General features: G+C 41.9%; 1 protein-coding gene across 1 annotated transcript in view; it reads left to right on the top strand.

Annotated features, from left to right (window-relative positions):
* gcna (germ cell nuclear acidic peptidase) overlaps positions 1–20,952 on the top strand; it is a 44,779-nt gene that overhangs the window by 9,127 nt on the left and 14,700 nt on the right. Inside the window, exons 5-9 of the mRNA XM_048544772.2 lie at positions 1,605–1,654; positions 7,307–7,376; positions 11,500–11,588; positions 14,674–14,862; positions 17,031–17,232. Coding sequence (XP_048400729.2) covers positions 1,605–1,654; positions 7,307–7,376; positions 11,500–11,588; positions 14,674–14,862; positions 17,031–17,232 — 600 coding nt within the window. The remainder of the gene's footprint in view (positions 1–1,604; positions 1,655–7,306; positions 7,377–11,499; positions 11,589–14,673; positions 14,863–17,030; positions 17,233–20,952) is intronic.

Here is a 20,952-nt window from a genome sequence, read left to right as displayed (position 1 = left end):
TGATTTTTAAAAAATTTCAAGTTCGATATATCGTAGAAGAAATTCATGTGTTTGGATTAGAGTTTTTAGTTGTGACAGCTTTTGTAAAGAAACTTAGCTCTTTGTTAAAATAGAGCATGTTTTAAAGAAGACCTGATGTTTATGCTCAAAATTATGAAGAATTTAATAAAATAAGGTCAGAGTATTTCAACAAGTCATTGATGTAGTAACCATAGCATACAAATTTAAAGGTATAAAGCAGATCATTCCACATTTTAACTGACTAAACAATGGTGTAAGTAGAATCCATAATATCAGCTATCATTATATTGGAGGTTACTATTGAACAGAAACTGAACTGGCCATGTACGTGCTGCTTGGAGTTCTGTGATTAATAACTCTCACCTGTCTCTCCACTACCTGTCCACCGTTAACTTGCATCTATAGTGTGGTAGAATACTCTTCACATGTTTAGACAATCGTGGCTCCAATAACACTAAAGAAGCTTCACACTATTCAGGACCAAATATCCTTGATTGACACTCTATCTACCACCTTGAATATTCAGTTCCTTCTTCAGTGATACACAATAGCAGCAGTGTATACCACCTGCAAGATGCATTACAGTAATTCACCAAGTCTCCGATGACAATGTTTTCTAAATTGGAACCTCTACCACTGAGAAAGATGAATAGCAAGTGCATGGAAACACCCACATCTGAAAGTTTCCCATTGAGTCATATGTTGCTGTCTTGGAATATTTTCATGTTCCTTCTCCGTTGTATGATCAAGATCCTGGAACACTCTCTCTCTAATACCACTGTGGTTGTCTCTGGACCCCAGGGAGTGCAGTAGTTCATGAAAGCTGCTTTCAACCAGTTTCTCCAGGGCAATTGCAAATGGGCAACAAATGCTCACCTAGCCAGTATTGCCCACATACCTTGAGCTAGTATATAAAAAAAAAGCTTTTTAAAAGAGAAATTGATGAAGATGTTAGAAATGGAGGTTAATATCTGATTATTTCAATGGTAGAAGTTATTTTTAAAATAATCATCACTGTTTATATGGTTTGTTTCATGATCAAAATACATCTCTATGCATTTGAGCCAATTATGTACTTTTTTTGAAATATAATCAACATTGTATTGCCTGAGATAGGGCAGCCATTTTGCACTGCAGGGCCTCTGAATCTGCAATGCAACAACAACCAGATCTGTTTTCATTTGCTGTTTACCTGACGTACAATTGATCAGATTAATGGGGGTGACTTGGAGTCATAAAGGTGTAAAGCATGGAAACAGACCTTTTGGTCCAACTGGTCTATGCCGACCAATGATCTTAACAATCTGCAATCTCCTGGCAGTGCATGTACCCCATTCAACCGTGACCATCAAGAAAGGAGATCAAACCTGTTTTGATGGAGAGCGCAGGAGGACATGCTAGGAACAGCACCAGGCAAATCTAAAAGTTCTGCTATTTAAAGTAGCCTGACCGGATCATTGCTCCCAGCTGAAAGGGCAGGAGAGGCCTTATAGTCTGTTTTGAAAGGCAGACTATGTGTAATGTAGTTCTACAAATAGGAGTCATTGTTATGATAAGTATTGTTCATGTTTTGTGCGTATCAGATCATCTGAATCAAGCACAGATTCCAGTGGTGATGAAGATTATGAAAAGTGTGAGTACCATCTTAAATGAGTGTTTGTTTGTTTGTTTGTCAGCTATACTTTTGACCTCAGCAAAGTCAACTTCAGAGATTGAAACTTTATCACCCTGTAGTTGCATTGAACACATCAAGATAACTGCATGATGATTTTTTTCCTCAGTATAAAACAACTTCAATAAACTACCTTTAACCTAACATCAAGAACACTGCAATGAAGAGGTATGTCTGCCAAAATGCACTGTATACTGAGCAGTTCTGTATCAGGGCTATATTGCTGTGTATTGGGCCAGGAGAAGCTTCATTGCTGGAACATGTTGCACTCTTGTGCAACCTGAACAGCACTTTGCTTATGAGTCATCTTCTGGTGCTTGTTCCTCATGGTGGGTTGTGGTCTTGATAGCTGTGCAACTAGAGAGGAGCATGGAGTGGGAAAGACGAATGATGGAACAGTGGAGTCAGGGTTTAGCAGCCTGAGGGAGTGGATGGAATAGAGCAGTGGATTTCGATTCAGTAGGTTTGAGATGGGGCACAGGATGAGGAAAGGATCTGCATCACTGAGGTTTGAAGGTCCAGGGCTGTGTCTGAATTGGGTCCCCTGTGCCATGAGTCAAATTGACCTGAATAGATTTTGTTATTTTGGTCTGGCTTCGTAAATTTGTAGAAACATGAAAAATAGAACCAGGAGTATGCAATTTGGCCTTTCAAGCCCGCTTTATCATTCATTATGATCATGGCTAATCATCCAATACGGAGTCATGCTTTGTCCCCATCGCCTTTGATCCCTTTGCCCCATGTGCTATATCCAACTCCTCTTAAAATCGTATGTTTTGGCCGAGGATTGTTTTCTGAGCTAGCAAATTCTACAGGCTCACCATTCACTGAGTGAAGAAAGTTTTCTTTATCTCGGTCATAAGAAGTTTCTGTGATTGGGAATACAATTCCTGCATCTGCCCTACCCGGTCCTGTTGAATTTTATAGGTTTCTGTGATCACATCCCCTTACCTGCATTCTTCTGAACTCCAGTTTAATTCCATCTTCATCTTTCTTTCTGCATTGGTCACACCATCCCAGGAATCAGTCTGGTAAGCAGCTGCAGTACTTTTCCTTCACCAGAACATCTTGCTTATGTAAGAAGATGAAAACTATGCACACTATTCCAAGTATGATCTCACCACGCCTTTGCATAATTGCAGAAAGACAACGCCAGCTCCTGTATTCAACTCCTGCAGCTATAAAGGCCAAAATTCCATTTGCTGCCTTTACTGCCTTCTGCACCTGTATGTTTACCTTCAGTGATTAGTGTGCAAGGTTTCTCGGGTCTTGTTGAACATTCTCTGTTTATAGCCATTCAAATAATAATCTGCCTTCCTGATTTTGCTAACAAAGTGGATGACCTCACATTTATCCACATTATGCTTCACTTGCCATACATTTACCCACTTCCTCAGTTTGTCCAAATCACATTGGAACATGTCTGCATCCTACTCACAGCTCGTCTTTCCACCCAGTTTTGTGTCATCTCTACATTTGAAGATAGTACATTTAGTTCCCTCATCTAAATAATTACTTTGTATTGTGAATAGCTGACTTTCCTACATAGATCTCTGAAATACCACACTAGTCAATTACTGCCATTCAGGGAAAAGAAAACATTTGTTCCTAGTCTTTGTTTCCCATCTACCAACTATTATTATATCCATGTCCATATACTAGCCCTAGTCCCATGCACTTTAATTTTATACATTATTTTCTTCTGTGCGACTTTGGACTTTCTGAAACATATCCACTGACTGCCCAGGTCAACTCTACAAGTTATATCCTCGAAAAATTCTAAAAGATTAGTCAAGCATAACTTCCCTTTTGTAAAGGTGTGCTGACTCTGTCTGATACAGCTACTGTTTTCCAAGTGCACTGCTATTAAATCTTTTATAATGAACTATAACAGTTTCCATATTACCATTGTTGGGTCAACTGGGCTATTATTCTCTCCACCTACCTCTGTAGATATAGGTGTTACATTAGCTATTCTCCAATCTGCAGGAATCCAGAGTCTGTAGAATCTTAATTGCTCAACAATGCATCCACCATTTTTAGGGTCAGTTCTTTGGGATGTACGTTATCAAGGCCTGGGGACTTAAACCTTGAACCCTGCTAATTTCTGAACCGCCACTTCCCTAGGAGTACAGATTTCCTTCAGTGTCTCCCCTCATTAAAACCTACATTGCCCAATATTTCTACTGTGTTATGGGTGTCCTCTGTGAACAAAAGTACGTATTTCATTGGTCAGCCATTTTCTTAGTTCTCCATTGAAAATTCCCTGGTTTTTGACTGTAAGTGGCCTTCTTTTTCTCTTCACATAGCTTTTGAAATTTTTACAGTCAAGTTTTTTTTTAAATGTTCCCTGCAAGCTTGCTTTATTACACTATTTTCCCTTTCTTAATCAATCCCTTTTGTCCTCCTTTTGAATTCTAAACTGCTCTCACTTGGGTGTGCTGTGTTTTCTGATCACACCAGTTTTTACAAAACAGAAAGCCCATTAACATCTTTACTTGTTTCAACAAATTGCAATCAACCCAAGAACCTTCAAAGGAAAAATTATGATCCATATGCCGATGCTGGTGATGATTTTATTCTTCATAATCCAGACCTAACTACGGACCTCATTTTTGGCATAACGGTCTGTTTGGTGGCAAACTTTTTTTTACATTGTAGACTCTTTGATATATACATATTTTATTTTATTGAGAAGCCCTTTTTGAAGGGTGAAGGATAACATCAAGGTGGAAAAATGGGAGAAGAGATCAGTAAATAGGACAAGGAGGGAATGTTTACACAGAATACAAGGTGTCTTTTCCAACATTTTAATTCCATTTAATAGGATTGACAGCTTGATTGACAGTAATTTAGGTGATTCTCCAGAATGTCACCTGAGTAGAGCCAGGAGAGAATTGTCTGGCTGTTATAGAAAATAATTATTTTTCATTTCTCTTGTTATTGAAAGGATTGATTGAAGGCTGTTTGATTTTTTTTATTCATTTTAACGTGTGGGTGTTGTTAGATACATCAACATTTATTGCCAATTAGTAATTGTTCTTGAGAGGATTAGCTGCCTCCTTGAATTTCTGCAGTCCTTGGGGTTGTAAATTAAAGTAGGATGGGGTTTTCCCTACTGTCCTTCTTGGACATTGCACTTTGGTATGAATGACATGAAGCATTGACTGCACTAACACTTAGGGTGGTTACTTTTTTATTAACATGCCAAACAACAGCAATATGTTTATAATACCAGTTGCCTCAACAGGTTCCCATATATAAGAGCTCATTACAAGGTGGTCACTCTGCTAACCAATCATGCTGTGTATCTTTCTGTAATTTAGAGTCGTAGAGACCTACAGCACAGAAAAAAGCCCTTTGACCCACCCTTCCCATGTCAGTTGAAAACAACAGCCGAACAATTCTAATCTCATTTTCCAGCCCTTGGCCCGTAGCACTGTATGCCTTGACATCACAAATACAGTTCTAAATACTACGTGAAAATTATGAGGATTTCTGCCTCAGCCACTGTTACAGGCAGGGAGTTCCAGATTTCCCACCACCCTCTGGGTGAAAGCATTTTTGTTGACATCTCTCAACCTTCTGCACCTTGCCTTTAATCAACACCCCAGTCGTTCATTCTTCCATTAAGGGGAAATGGTACTTCAAGTCCCCTCAACACTGTCCTGATTAGACCCTCCTGAGTTAGGGACAGCACTCTGTTAGCTCACTCTGCTCTTTTTTTTCAAAAAGAAAAGCAGTTTCCTCAACTATTTGTAACTCAAAATAAAATTCCTTTGACTCTTTTTAAAAAATAAAAATGTGTTCACCCCCCGTCAGTCTGCATCCAGTACTTCTGGAATGGAAATGACAAGGGATCGAAATAGAGTGAAATTTTCCCTACTTTTTTGAACTGAAAATGAAGTTACTTTGGCACCATCCCTATCAAATACACTTAGGATAGGGACAACAAGGGTTTAAAATAGAGTAAACTTTCCTCTACTCAGAGAATCCAACAGAAACAGGCCCTTCAGCCGAACAAGCCCACACTGACCCTCCAAGTATCTCACCCAGACTCATCCCCCTGTAACCCACCTAATCTACACATCCATGAACACTGTGGGCAACTTAACATGGCCAATTCACCTAGCCTGCACATCTTTGAACTGTGCGACGAAACTGGAGCACCCGGAGGAAACACATGGAGAATGTGCAAACTCCATGTAGACAGTCACTGAAGTCTAATATAAAACCCAGGTCCCTGGTGCTATGAGGCAACAGTGCTAACCACTGAGCAGTCCCTTATTTGAATTCCAGTAAACTTAAAGTCCCTCAGTTTTGTTCCATGAAACACCATGATAAGATAGATTTTCTGTCGGTCATAGAATCTAAAGCACAAGATAAGGACCAATCTTATCGGATGGAAATGAGAAGTTATGAGACTTGAGGGGTTGAGTATCGTTTGTGGTTCTCTACTTGAGGGTTGCGAATGTTCCAATTTAAGGTAATTTTAAAGTTGACAGATTTTTGGCATCTCAGGGAATCTAGGGATCTAGGGAGTTGGCAGGAAGGTGGGATTATTGCCCAGGATCAACCACAGTTGTATTGAATGATGTTGCAGGTTTGAAAATCCATGTGATCTGTTCTCTTCCAATTTCTTGTGTAGTCTAAAATTTCCATCAATTTGAAGTGATCTAACAGTATTTGCATTTCATAAATAGATTATAAGTGCTATAATTATAATTGTGTTGTCACAAAATTTTCATGCTTATTTTAGTTTTTCATTTTTTTGTATTAGAATTAGCTTTATTGTCTTTGCACTCGAATGAGTGCAGTGAAAACTTTGCAACGTTGCTGTTTCTGTTGCCATCTTATGTACAAGATACGTAGGTACAGATACTTAAGTTTGGAAACAAAATTGAAAGTATAATAAATAAAAGTCCAGCATAAGAATGAAAAAGGAGGAGGGGTGGGGAAGTACTTGAGTTACAGCTCATTTCACCCAAGTCTATGCCAGTACCTAGCCTCCAGACCGCACCTGAGCCAAGTCTCCAGACAACGCCGTGCTTCAAAACTTGAGGCTTCGCCTCCACTCTAAGAGCCTCTCCTCTCCACGGCCATCTCCAGACTGGGAATTGACTTCCCGTGATGGCCTCTAGTTGAGATTTGCGTCCAGGACTTGCCTCCCAGCACCTGGCTCCAGTATGGGACCCGCTTCCTGCGCTGGCCTGGTCTGGCAGTCCCCTCTGGGACTTGCCTTCCACGTTGGCTTGGTCTGCGATGACTTCCAATCCAGGAGTCTCCTTCTTCATTTCTCTGAGTAAGTTTTAAAGTTATAAGTTAGGAAAGAAAGGAGAAAAAGAAAAAGAACAGGTGGAGCAGAGGACCTCTGGCTATACCCCATAATAGTCCACTCTGAGGTGGATTGTTTATTTGTTTTTTCTTCAGCATCGGCCATTATTTATTTGTTCCTTGAGCTACATATGGAGGTGTCAGTGTGCCTGTTGTAGCTTCAGCAAGGATTTGCAGAATGCTGGAGGCAGATACCATTGATAAGAATTGCCCTTTTAGACTAATGTTGAAATTGGTTTTGCATATTAATATGGGTATAATTTTTTTTTTCTCCATCAGTTTTAGCACGAGTGAAGACACCAAAAATGCAACCAGAAAGGTGCAGAGCTTGGAGGGAAAATGACAACAGGTCAGTAAGTGGCTGAATGTTTAGTTAAATGAAAAATCCTCATCAAGTCATTGTACAGAATGTCGATCATGATTAGCCTAGAGACAGTTTTTTAACTCATAGAATCAAATTTCTATTAGCTCGTATATGTTGTATATTCCTTGATTCTTTCCCTTAGCACAAACAGGAAAAATGCAATTTGATCCAGTAAACTGATCAGCACCGATTTCAGTGACTTTTACAGATTACTGGATGATGTAGACAATACTCAGATATATTTGCTCTTTCTTATATATCACAATTATGGTTCCACTAATTCCTATTTCATTGAAATAATTTTAATGGAAAGCTTTTCAATAGATTTAAGTCCACAAGTTACTGGATGTTTAGATTTGAAGGCAAGTACTGAATACAGTATGACTGGAAATCGGAAGCTTTTAAAACTGCGATATCAAGAGTCCGGGGTGTTGGGGGTGGTGGGGGGTGGGCGGGGGGGGGGGGGGGGGGTGCAATGCATATCCGTTAGGGTGAAGGGGAAATCTGGCACATTTAGGAATCCCTGGCTGACAAGGGATACTGAAGCACTGGTCAGGAAAAAGAAGGTGGGTTTAAGCTATCAGGCTGAAGGAAATTCCTACATGACTATAAGAAAATATAGGAGCACCCTCAAGGGACATCAGAATGGCAAAAAGAGGGTATGAGATAAGGTTGAAGATAATCCCAAGATGTTTTATAGCTATATAAGAGTAAAAGGGTGGCTATGGAGAAAATTGGTCCCTTTAAGGATCAATTTGATTGTCTATGTGTGGAGCCACAGGAGATGGGGGAGATTTTTAATGAATATTTCTCCTCTGTTTACTGAGGAGAGAATCATGGATGCTAAGGAAATAAGGGAAACAAGTGGGGTATTTTGGACTGCATACACATTACCAGAGAGGAGGTGTTTGCAGTCTTAAAGCGCATTAAGGTGGATAAGTCACCTGGGTCTGATCAAGTCCATCCTCGGATATTATGGGAGGCTAGGGAAGAAATTGTAGAGGCCATTGCAGAGATTTTTGCTACATTTTTAACCACGGGTGAAGGCTAGCAAGTGGCTAATGTTGTTCCATTGTTTAGTAAAGGTTACAAAGATAAGCCAGGAAACTACAGTCCAGTGAGCCTGACATCAGTGGTAGGTAAGTTATTAGAGAGTTACTGAGGGACAGGATCAACCAACATTTGGTTAGTCAAGGTCTGATTAGTGATAGTCAGCATGGATTTGTGCGCAGGAAGTCATGTCTGAAAATTCTTTGAGTGTTTATTTTTGAAGAGGTAACCAAGAGGATGGATGAGGGTAGGACAATAGACGTTGTCTTTATGGATTTTTAGTAAGGCCTTTGACAAGGTCCTGCATGGCAGGCTAGTCACGCATAGGATGCGGGGAAAGCTAGCTAATTGGAATCAAAATTGACTTGATGGTAGGAAGCAGAGGGTGATGACTGAAGGTTGTTTCTTGGCCTGTAAGCCTGTGACTAGTCGTGTGCCACAGGGATTGGTGCTGGTACCTTTGTTATTTGTTATATACGTAAATGATCTGGATGTGAATGTACAAGACATGAATAGTACGTTTGCGGATGATACAAAATTAAGAGGTGTAGTTGGTAGCGAAGAAGGTTATCAAAAATTACAGTGGGGTCTTGCTCAGATGGGGAAGTGGGCTGAGGATTGGCAAATGCAATTCAGTAGGGATAAGTGTGAGGTGTTGCATTTTGGAAAGTCAAACCAAGGTAGTGTTTATACAGTAAATGGTAAGGTCCTGAGGAGAGTTGTGGAACAGAAGGGCCTAGGAGTCCAAGTACATAGTTCATTGAAAGCGGCGTCACAGGTGGAGAGGGCGGTGACAAAGATATTCAGCATGCTGGCCTTCAGGAGTCGAGGCATTGAATATAGGAGTTGGGATGTTATGTTACAGTTATAAGTTTTTGGTGAGGCTGCACTTGGACTATTGTGTACAGTTTTTGTCTTTCCTATGACAGGGTGACTTGGTTGAACTGGAAAGTGTGCGACGAAGATTTATGAGGATGTTTCTAGAACTAGTAGGCCTCAGGTGTTGGGAGAGGCTGGCCAGATAGGACTTTATTCCTTGGAATGTAGGAAAATGAGAGGTGGCCTTACTGACGTGTATAAAATCGTGAGTGGCATAGATAGGATGAATGCGTATAGCTTTTTTCCCAGGGATGGGGAACTACAAATTAGAGGGCATGGGTTTAAGGTGAGAGGGGCTAGATTTTAAGAACCTGAGGGGCAACTTCTTCTGCAGAGTGTTGCATATATGAAATGGTCTGCCAGAGAAAGAGGCAGCAACTTTAAAAAAAAAATTGGATAGGTACATAGAGGGGAAGGGTTTAGAGGGATATAGACTAAATGTAGGCAGTTGGAACTAGCTAAGCGGGCACCTTGGTCAGCATGGACCAGTTTGGCTGAAGGGCCTGTTTCCATACTGTATTAGTCTATGACTATTACTCTACATCAGGACTTGGTGGGAGCAAAAGTTAAATCATTGGTCTAAAACCAGAAAATATGAGTGAGGCTTAGCAGTTCAGGTAGCACGTGTGGAGAGAAAATAGGGCAATGACCTTTCATCAGCGTTGCCATTTTACCTTTTCTATCCTAATTCTGTAGTTTATATCTGTTTCGTCATGTGTCTCATATGTCTACTAAAATTGTCCTTCAAGCAATCGTAATAAACATTCTTCAACTGGAAACAGTAGCTCTGTTTCTCTTGCCATGGTTGTTGCCAGACTTAGTGTTCTGATTTGCTTTCTCATCTTATTTCAGATTTCCAGCATTCACGTCATTTTTGCTTAAACTTATATGACGCCATGTTTTGGTGTACTTCCATTCTTTTCAATCATAAAATATTGTCTCAATATTATTGAGTGCACTGGACTCAAGTTTTACTGAAAGAAGATCCGTTTTGTTGCAGCTTTTCTTCATGCACTCATCAGGACATTTTGCGAGAGTACCAATTTAAGAGAAAAATCTACATTTACATTGTGTGAAAGGAGTATGCTGATCACTTGGCAGGTGAACCTTAGTTGAGGTGTTGCCACGGCAAATATGGCCATTAATGCTAACTGACAGTTAACTGTTCAAATTTTGAGTTTGTGTCCGCCTGCCTGGCTTGCAAATTTTCAATGTTATTGATTGCCGATGTCACTTTTGCTGGAAATCTGATGAACTCCTATACCTTCAACCAATTAAATCTACTGCTGGGAATGTGAAATTCCCTGCATCTCAGGTCTTTCAAAATCCAAGTTTACTTATTCCCTAAGAATACAAGGTGTAGAATTGAATGAACACAGCAGGCCAAGCAGCATCAGAGGAGCTAGAAAGCTGACGTTTCGGGCCTAGACTCCTCTTCTTCAGAAAGAAGGGTCTAGGCCCAAAATGTCAGCCTTCCTGCTCCTCTGATGCTGCTTGGCCTGCTGTGTTCATCCAGTTCTACATCATGTTATCTCACATTCCTCAGCATCTGCATTTCCTACGATTTCCTCAACTTATTCCCTACACGTTTATGAAAAAATCAAATTTACTTGATCTCAAATACCTTGTAAAATGACAGCAATAAGACTGCATTTATTGTTCCAAGTATACCTGCCAACTAACCATACTGCTCCTGAAGACTACACTTGATCTTGAAAGTCTGTGTGCCCCAATAGATTTCTTCCATGCAGCATTCTCCAGTAATCATCAGCCTTTTTCCCCTAAGTTCCATTCTATTATTTGTCTTTAATAAACTAGAGGATGGGGCAATATGTACTTACTGTCCATGTTGTTCCTTTGCACTATTGTTTGTCTCTAGTTTTTAAAAAAGTTCGCGTGTCACCACCGTATTGTGACAAATCCGTTTCAATATTGAGCTGATTGATCACAGTTTTGTAGTACTGTATGGAGGACAGAAAATGATATATGCACGAAGTGGGTGTAAGCCAAAATGAAGTGAATGTTTGCTTTTCCATTTCAATTTTTTCAGTGCCTAATGGTTGGTCTATTGGCTGACAGGAGGCATGAATGCATTTGGGGCATCAGGGTATCTGACTGAATATTTAATAATTTAATTTTATGCTCATTGATTTCCATACAACAATGATTTTCTGTACAGTCTTAAAGACTTTATAGTGAGTGATGACTTATCTTCTGATGATTTGGATATAAATGGGACTGTGGAGAAAGAGCACAGTGCTAATATTGGTAAGTAATCTGCAAATAAAGCATTTAATAGATGCCTGTCTGTTTCTTATGATTTTTTTCTCATCTTTTAAAGCGTTGACTCTCATAGTGCATGTCCTTCAACGAGAAACTAGCAGAATGCTATGTAAAATATTGCTTTTATCTTTACTTTGTATTCTATTTTCCTTGTTCTTGTAAGAAGATCATGTTGATGTACCCTGTCGTTAGGTTAGATTCCCTACAGTGTGGAAACAGGCCCTTCGGCCCAACAAGTCCACACTGCCCCTTGGAGCACCCCACCCAGACCCAAATCCCTAAACACTACGGGCAATTTAGCATGGCCGATCCACCTAGCCTGCACTCTTTGGACTGTGGGAGGAAACTGGAGCACCCGGAGGAAACCCACGCAGACACGGGGAGAATTTGCAAACTCCACACAGAGAGTTACCCGAGGCTGGAATCGAACCCGGGTCCCTGGTGCTGTGAGGCTGTAGTGCTAACCACTGAGCCACCGTGCCGTCCCAGGTGACTAGAGATTTCCCAGTCTGGATTATTTATTAAAATCCCTCCCACCACTTTTGCTTCTGTAGCCTTTACTTTGATTGGATTTCAGCTTGGGATCTTGGCACACTTCTGTTTTGTACTTGAGGTCAATTAATGCTTAATATGCTGCTCTTCATATTATTGAGAGGTAGCTTTGTGGGTTAAGTTGTGTAAATGAGAAGAAGCATGCAAGCATCTATCATCCAAATTCAAAACTTGCACGGAGGGCTCTGGAGAGAATAAAAAGTGCCTACCTCAAGGGCAAATTTTGAAAAGGAAGATGGATTGGAGAGAACTTACAATCCACTATAATTTCATTTCAATTATTTTTTGATGTTAATACATTTTATAGAGTTCATTTGAGTTTTTGGGTTGATTGTATTTAGCATTTCAGCAATATTTGTTGAAAAATGGCAATAAGGTTTAATGAACTGTTTGATCTACTCACATTACGTGAGTAGATCACTTATGTGAGGAATAAGAGAATGGTCAAAGAAAGAGTAGGGCCGATCAGGGATAGCATAGGGAACTTGTGTGTGGAGCCTGAGGAGGTAGGGGAAGCCCTAAATGAGTTTTTTGCTTCTGTCTTTACGAAAGAAACCAACTTTGTAGTGAATGAAACCTTTGAAGAGCAGGTGTGCATGCTGGAATGGATAGAGATAGACGAAGCTGATGTGCTGAAAATTTTGTCAAACATTAAGATTGACAAGTCGCCAGGCCCGGATCAGATTTGTCCTCGGCTGCTTTGGGAAGCGAGAAATGCAATTGCTTCGCCACTTGCGAAGATCTTTGCATCCTCGCTCTCCACTGGAGTCGTACCTGAGGACTGGAGAGAGGCAAATGTAATTCCTCTCTTCAAGAAAGGAAATAGGGAAATCCCCGGCAATTATAGACCGGTAAGTCTCACGTCTGTCGTCTGCAAGGTGTTAGAAAGGATTCTGAGGGATAAGATTTATGACCATCTGGAAGAGCATGGCTTGATCAAATACAGTCAACACGGCTTTGTGAGGGGTAGGTCATGCCTTACAAACCTTATCGAGTTTTTTGAGGATGTGACTAGAAAGGTTGATGAGGGTCGAGCTGTGGATGTGGTGTATATGGACTTCAGTAAGGCATTTGATAAGGTTCCCCATGGTAGGCTCATTCAGAAGGTCAGGAGGAATGGGATACAGGGGAACTTAGCTGCTTGGATACAGAATTGGCTGGCCAACAGAAGACAGCGAGTGGTAGTAGAAGGAAAATATTCTGCCTGGAAGTCAGTGGTGAGTGGAGTTCCACAGGGCTCTGTCCTTGGGCCTCTACTGTTTGTAATTTTTATTAATGACTTGGACGAGGGAATTGAAGGATGGGTCAGCAAGTTTGCAGACGACACAAAGGTCGGAGGTGTCGTTGACAGTGTAGAGGGCTGTTGTAGGCTGCAGCGGGACATTGACAGGATGCAGAGATGGGCTGAGAGGTGGCAGATGGAGTTCAACCTGGATAAATGCGAGGTGATGCATTTTGGAAGGTCGAATTTGAAAGCTGAGTACAGGATTAAGGATAGGATTCTTGGCAGCGTGGAGGAACAGAGGGATCTTGGTGTGCAGATACATAGATCCCTTAAAATGGCCACCCAAGTGGACAGGGTTGTTAAGAAAGCATATGGTGTTTTGGCTTTCATTAACAGGGGGATTGAGTTTGAGTCGTGAGATCTTGTTGCAGCTCTATAAAACTTTGGTTAGACCGCACTTGGAATACTGCGTCCAGTTCTGGGCGCCCTATTATAGGAAAGATGTGGATGCTTTGGAGAGGGTTCAGAGGAGGTTTACCAGGATGCTGCCTGGACTGGAGGGCTTATCTTATGAAGAGAGGTTGACTGAGCTCGGTCTCTTTTCATTGGAGAAAAGGAGGAGGAGAGGGGACCTAATTGAGGTATACAAGATAATGAGAGGCATAGATAGAGTTGATAGCCAGAGACTATTTCCCAGGGCAGAAATGGCTAGCACGAGGGGTCATAGTTTTAAGCTGGTTGGTGGAAAGTATCGAGGGGATGTCAGAGGCAGGTTCTTTACGCAGAGAGTTGTGAGAGCATGGAATGCGTTGCCAGCAGCAGTTGTGGAAGCAAGGTCATTGGGGTCATTTAAGAGACTGCTGGACATGTATATGGTCACAGAAATTTGAGGGTGCATACATGAGGATCAATGGTCGGCACAACATTGTGGGCTGAAGGGCCTGTTCTGTGCTGTACTGTTCTATGTTCTATGTTCTATTACTGCTTTCATATTTTGAGTTTGTGAAGGGTGGTAACCTGATGTTGAATTCACATCATTCTTCTCCTCCCTGACTTTTAGGATAACAACCTATTTGGAGAAGCCATGAACTGGCAAATGCATGTTCTGTGGAAGCAGTTTATAGTATACTTCATCAAAATCAGTAGCTCCTATGTTGAGCAATGCTGAAGGATACTTTTTTATTAAAAGTGGGCAGTGAGACCAACTTTTTGGAGAACGTGTGGGGTGGCAGGGTGAGAAAGAATTAAATCTGCATGCGCTTTGGGCATGTTTGAATTCTGTTTAATTCACAGGACCGATGAGTTTAGAAGGTGGTCGTAGTTCATGTCGTCCTACATACACCAAAAAATTGAATGAACTGTCACATACATCAGATACATCAAGTGATGAATTCGAGTCGCTTTTTCAAAGGATTAAAAACAAAACAAAGAGAACTCCAGATTTAGTTTCCAGCCACTTGAATGGAAAAATGGCAATTACTGGTAAGTTTTCTTAAATTAGTTTAATTCACTATCCTTCAGCAAAATTAACCTACTGATGTGCAGGGATGTATGTGAATGTATACAGGATGTCTGCTTTGAATGTGTGAACCCATGCATGAAGTGTTAATCCCTTCGTGACCTTGTGGCACCCAATCTGAGTAATCACAGCTGATGTTGCAGCATATGCTTCTGTCCCATATGACTATTATTTGAAACTAGCTTTTTGGTTAGTGATCCACTGTACAGAAAAGATAGGATAAATTTCTTCCCTTGTTTCTTTTTATCTCTTGTGCAGAATCTTCAACTCCACGTACAATCAGCTGATGAGGCCAGGTTTTCTTTGTAACAGGTTCACTTAAAAGGAGATAGTCTAGTGTACCTATATTGTCTCAACTCAATCTGCTCAAAGGAAAAAACTTTGTGTCTAAAATTGCTTGTCCTTGGAACTATTGAGAAATTTCCTCTGTACCCAATTGGGTATCATCTGACAATTGTTTTTAATTGTTCTTGACATGTTGGTATCACTGACTAGACTTGCATTTATTGCCCATCCTTTATGGCCTGGAGGGCATTAAAGTGTCAGCATAAAGGCCAGACGATTTAAGGACAGCAAATATCTTTCCCTAAAAGGAAGCCTGGAGCAGGCCATTCTTGACAGTATTCTATGGGCTGGGAAGCCCACAGCAGAAATCTGGCTGTAGCATGCTGTAGCGACAGAGAAGGAAAAGTTGGACTCCAAGTTTTTTTAAAATTGTACACTAAGGTAATGTGAATAGTGCGTATATACAGCGACAGTATAAATCTTTCACTTTTTTTTATTGAATGCATGTGAGAATAAAGGATATTCTGTTCTATTCTATGATTGAACCAAATGGGATTTTTTGACAGTAGTTTCATGATTGCTGTTTTTTATTTCCGTTTTTTTCCATTTAAATTTTGCTGTTTGGCCCTGATGAGATTTTTGCCCTGGTGAGATTTTCACTCATGTCCCCAGAGCAATAACCTGGATTCAGGATGACTATTCCAGTGATATTACTCTTCCACCACTGCCTCCTCTTAAATATAGTGTTTGTTATTTTCCTTAAATGGTATTCTTGCTGCAGTTTTGAAATTCTGTGTCAAATTTTGAGCTGTATATTCGATTGAGTCATTAGTGGTTTCCTGGTACTAGTTTATACCTGTTCTAGATTCACTTCTCACACATGCCCACACATATGATGATGGCACAATCAAGTCCACCTGCTGTCCATCAGCAAGAGTGGCTCAGGGGCACACTATTGTCCTTGCATGCTGAATATTGAAGGCCATATCTGCTAAATTGCATTTGGGGCAAGCAGCAAGAGAATCAACATCAGAGGAAAAACTTTTCTTGAACTGGTCCCTAGTTACCTTTTGAGAAGGTGATGGTAACCACAGCAGTCATTGGTTAGAGCAACAATATTGTTAGAGAGGGTGTTCCAAGATTTTGCTGAATCAGAACTGAAGGAATGGTGATATAATTTCAAGTCTGGATGGTGGCTTGGTGTTTTCGTCCATCTGCTGCTCTTGCCTTGTCCTTCTAGATACTAGTGGTTGTTGGTTTAGAACATGCTGTCAAAGGAGACTTGGTGAATTTCTGCAGAGCTTGGTATCGATAGTATACACTGTTGCTATTGAACATACATGGTAAAGGAACTGAATGTTTATGGATGTGGTGGATCAAGCCAGCTGCTTTCTCCTGAATGGTGTTAAGTGTTGTTCATCTGGCAAATGGGGTGTTTTCCAGTACACTCCTGACTGGTGCCTTATGGATGGTGGATAGGATCTGGGGAATCAGGAGATGAGTTTCTTGCTGCAGTACTTCTAGCCACTGTATTTATATGGTGAGTCCAGTTGAGTTTCTAATCCATGCTAACCCCAAGGATATTGATAGTGGGGAAATTCAGTGATGGTGATAACCATTGAATGTGAAGAGGTGATGGTCAGATTCTCTCTCTGTCTGTCTGTCTGTCTCTCTCTCTCTCTCGTGAAGATGGCCATTGCCCAGCACAAATATACTTGCCACTTTTTAGCTCCAGTTTAAAATTAGAATGAACTGTAGAGAAGCTAATGTTGGAGGCTGAATTTGCATACTTTGTGTGTGCTTTCTTTACAAGTTCATTGTTCTACATTTTTTTAAAAACATGTAGAGCCAGTGAAACGAAAACCGAGTCATAACAGATTGGGAGTGAAGCACAAATCTAGAGACAAGAAGAGTTTGGACCCTATCTCTACCCAGGCATCACAATCTGTGAAAGGTGTTCTATCAGAACTTACTTCATTGAGCCAAGTACCAGACTTCAATCTATTGAGTTTTTCTGAGTCTCAATCCCAACGTCCAGTATCGAGACAGTAAGTATTCTTAAAAGGTTTCCTGGCAACTTCTTTCATGTCAAGTTACCATTGAGGTGCTGTCAGTGACTCTTTCAGTTTGTGAGAACCTAGATTCTGGCCATTGGATGGATCTTTATTTTATAAGTCTGGAAATGTGCAATTGGTCTGTCTACGTATAAAAAGTACACCACAATTCATGTATCAATGAGCTTGCTGGATAAATATGTTTCTTATGTATTCATAACTGACTGAGAGTACCATGATGAATTGGTTGCCTATTACTAGTGTTGTGCCTGTTACATTTTTTTTGTCCCAGAGCATTTTTTAAATAGAGACATGATCTTTTGAGGTCCCTTTTTATGTGAACATTTATAATCACAATTTTGAATATCAATAATTGGCTATCATGCAGTTGTAGATGGTGTCCTCTTTGTATGTTGCATAATTCTGGACTCTTGCACAACTCTTGTCTTCCATTTTGTTGCAGTTCAACTTTTTCATTCTTATCCTATATCAGATTGCAATTACCCCTTAGTTGCAATGTAAACATAACATAGCACAGTTCTGTGATAATAAAATGTGAGGCTGGATGAACACAGCAGGCCAAGCAGCATCTCAGGAGCACAAAAGCTGACGTTTCGGGCCTAGACCCTTCATCAGAGAGGGGGATGGGGGGAGGGAACTGGAATAAATAGGGAGAGAGGGGGTACTGGAATAAATAGGGAGCTCTTGTAATCTCTTCGGCCTTGAAACTGCTCGACCATGTCCTGACACTCTCTCCACCTATCTTCTTTACTCTCCATCTTCGGTCCGCCTCCCCCTCTCTCCCTATTTATTCCAGTTCCCTCCCCCCATCCCCCTCTCTGATGAAGGGTCTAGGCCCGAAACGTCAGCTTTTGTGCTCCTGAGATGCTGCTTGGCCTGCTGTGTTCATCCAGCCTCACATTTTATTATCTTGGAATCTCCAGCATCTGCAGTTCCCATTATCTCTGATACTATTTTAACCTCACTGCGAAGCCTCTTCCAGGGATGCCTAACCTGAAGAAGTTACCCTCCTCCCTCCGGACCAACCTCAGGGAATCTCTCTCCCATTGCAACTCTCTTGTAATCTCTTCGGCCTTGAAACTGCTCGACCATGTCCTGACACTCTCTCCACCTATCTTCTTTACTCTCCATCTTCGGTCCGCCTCCCCCTCTCTCCCTATTTATTCCAGTTCCCTCCCCCCATCCCCCTCTCTGATGAAGGGTCTAGGCCCGAAACGTCAGCTTTTGTGCTCCTGAGATGCTGCTTGGCCTGCTGTGTTCATCCAGCCTCACATTTTATTATCTTGGAATCTCCAGCATTCTGCAGTTCCCATTATCTCTGATAGCACAGTTCTGTATTCAGTCTAAATTTTGTGTTCGTGTCTGTTGAGTCAGGCTTTGTAAATATCCTGACTCTGGCTCCAATGGCAGATAGTTATGAGTCCATCATACAATTGGTATTTATTTTTCAAGTTTCTGCTGTAATTTACACTACTTGTCATCTGGTCTTGTTTTCTCTTCTCCCTCTTTATTATTTCCCACATTTCATCCTCCAGATTTATGCTACTTTCCTCAGGTTTCATGCCTGCTTTCATCCCAAACTAAACTGCTCGCTCTTGCTATGATCTCTTCAGTCTGGAGGTCTACACCTGGAAGTGTCAATTCCTGACAATGTTCTCACTATGTTCCTGATACCCCAAGAGAACAGCTTCCTTCTTGCTCAAGGCTTTGTTTTACTTTCGTAGCTATTTATCCATTTTATTTTCTTCTTGAGATTTGATTTGCTCCTGACCTGCATTCTCTTATGTCAGCATCAGACAAATTATTTCCTCTCCTTGTTTTATTAACAGGTATGTTCACTGTTCATTTTTAAAAGGATTGCTTTCCCTCTTTGTCCCAGTTGTAGTCCCATCTCTTGCATGCACTTTTACTGTTAAGCAGTTGTCTGCCATTTCTATTCTTACACTTGCACTCTGCACCCCACTCTGTGTCCCTTCTTTACGTTCTATTTTTAAGACCTGCTTGCTTACTGACTGTTTTCCCATCTAACTAATCACTTCCAACCTCTCATAGTTGGTCGTTAAATAGCCCGTACTTACTATCCAAAGTATTGTGCTATAGAGATAACGAGGTGTGGAGCTGGATGAACACAGCAGGCCAAGCAACATCTTAGGAGCAGGAAAGCTGATGTTTCGGGCTGAGACCCTTCATCAGAAATGGAGGAGGGGGAGAGGGTTCTGGAATAGAGCGGGGGAGGCGGATTGAAGATGGATAGAGGTGAAGATAGGTGGAGAGGAGACAGACAAATTAAAGAGGCATGGATGGAGCCAGTAAAGGTGAGTGTAGGTGGGGAGGTTGGATGGAGATAGGTCAGTCTAGGGAGGAGGGTCTGGTCAAGGGGGCGGGATGAGGTTAGTAGGTAGGAAATGGGGGTGCAGCTTGAAGTGGGAGGAGGGGATAGGTGAGAGGAAAAACAGGTTAGGGAGGCAGGGATGAGCTGGGCTGGTTTTGGGATGCGGTGGGGGAGGGAAGATTTTTTGAAGCTTGTGAAATCCACATTGATACCATTGGGCTGCAGGGTTCCCAAGTGGAACATGAGTTGCTGTTCCTGCAACCTTTGGGTGGCATTGTTGTGGCACTGCAGGAGGCCCAGGATGGACATATCATCTGAGGAATGGGAGGGGGGAGCTGAAATGGTTCGCGACTGGGAGGGGCAGCTGTTTATTGCGAACCAAGCGTAGGTGTTCTGCAAACTGTCCCCAAGCCTCCGTTTGGTTTCCCCAATGTAGAGGAGGCCACAATGGGTACAGCGACTGCAATATTATCACATTAGCAGATGTGCAACGGAACCTCTGCTTGATGTGGAAAGTCTTCTTAGGGGCCTGGGATGGGGGCAAGGGAGGAGGTGTTGGGGCAGATGTAGCATTTATTGCGGTTGCAGGGAAAAGTGCTGGCGTAGTGGGGCTGGAGGGGAGTGTGGAGCGGACCAGGGTGTCACGGAAAGAGTGGTCCCTCTGGAAAGCAGACAAGGGTAGGGTTGGAAAAATGTCTTTGGTGGAGTCGGATTGCAGATGGCAGAAGTGTCGGAGGATGATGCGTTGGATCTGGTGGTTGGTGGGGTCGTGAGTGAGGACAGGGGGGTTCTCTTTTGGTGGCTATTGCAGGGACGGGGTGTGAGGGATGAGCCGCAGGAAATGCGGGAGACATGGTGAGGGTGTTCTCGACCACTGTGGGGGGCAAGTTGCGATCCTTGAAAAACGAGAACATCTGAGATGTATGGGAGTGGAATGCCTCATTATGGGACCAGATGCGGCGGAGGTGAAGGAATTGGCAATGGGGGTGGCATTTTTGCAGGAAGGTCGGGGGGAGGAGGTGTATTCTAGGCAGCTGTGGGAGTCAGAGGGCTTGAAATGGAAATCGGTTTCTAGGTGGTTGCTTGAGATGGCGACAGAGGGGTCCAGGCAGGTGAGGGAGGTGTTAGAGATAGTCCAAGTGAACTTAATGTTGGGGTGGAAGGTGTTGAAGTGGATGAACTGTTCGAGCTCCTCGTGGAACACAAGGCTGCACCAATACAGTCATCAACGCAATGGAGGAAGAGGTGTTGTTCCACGTAACCTATGAGGCAGGTATAGCTTGGGCCCATGCGGGTGTCTATGGCCACCCCCTTTGTCTGTAGGAAGTGGGAGGAATCAAAAGAGAAGTTGTTGAGGGTGA

Source organism: Stegostoma tigrinum, chromosome 15, assembly GCF_030684315.1.
Source record: "Stegostoma tigrinum isolate sSteTig4 chromosome 15, sSteTig4.hap1, whole genome shotgun sequence".
In the NCBI taxonomy this organism is placed as follows: Eukaryota; Metazoa; Chordata; class Chondrichthyes; order Orectolobiformes; family Stegostomatidae; genus Stegostoma; species Stegostoma tigrinum.
This window is presented reverse-complemented; position numbering and strand designations above follow the sequence as displayed.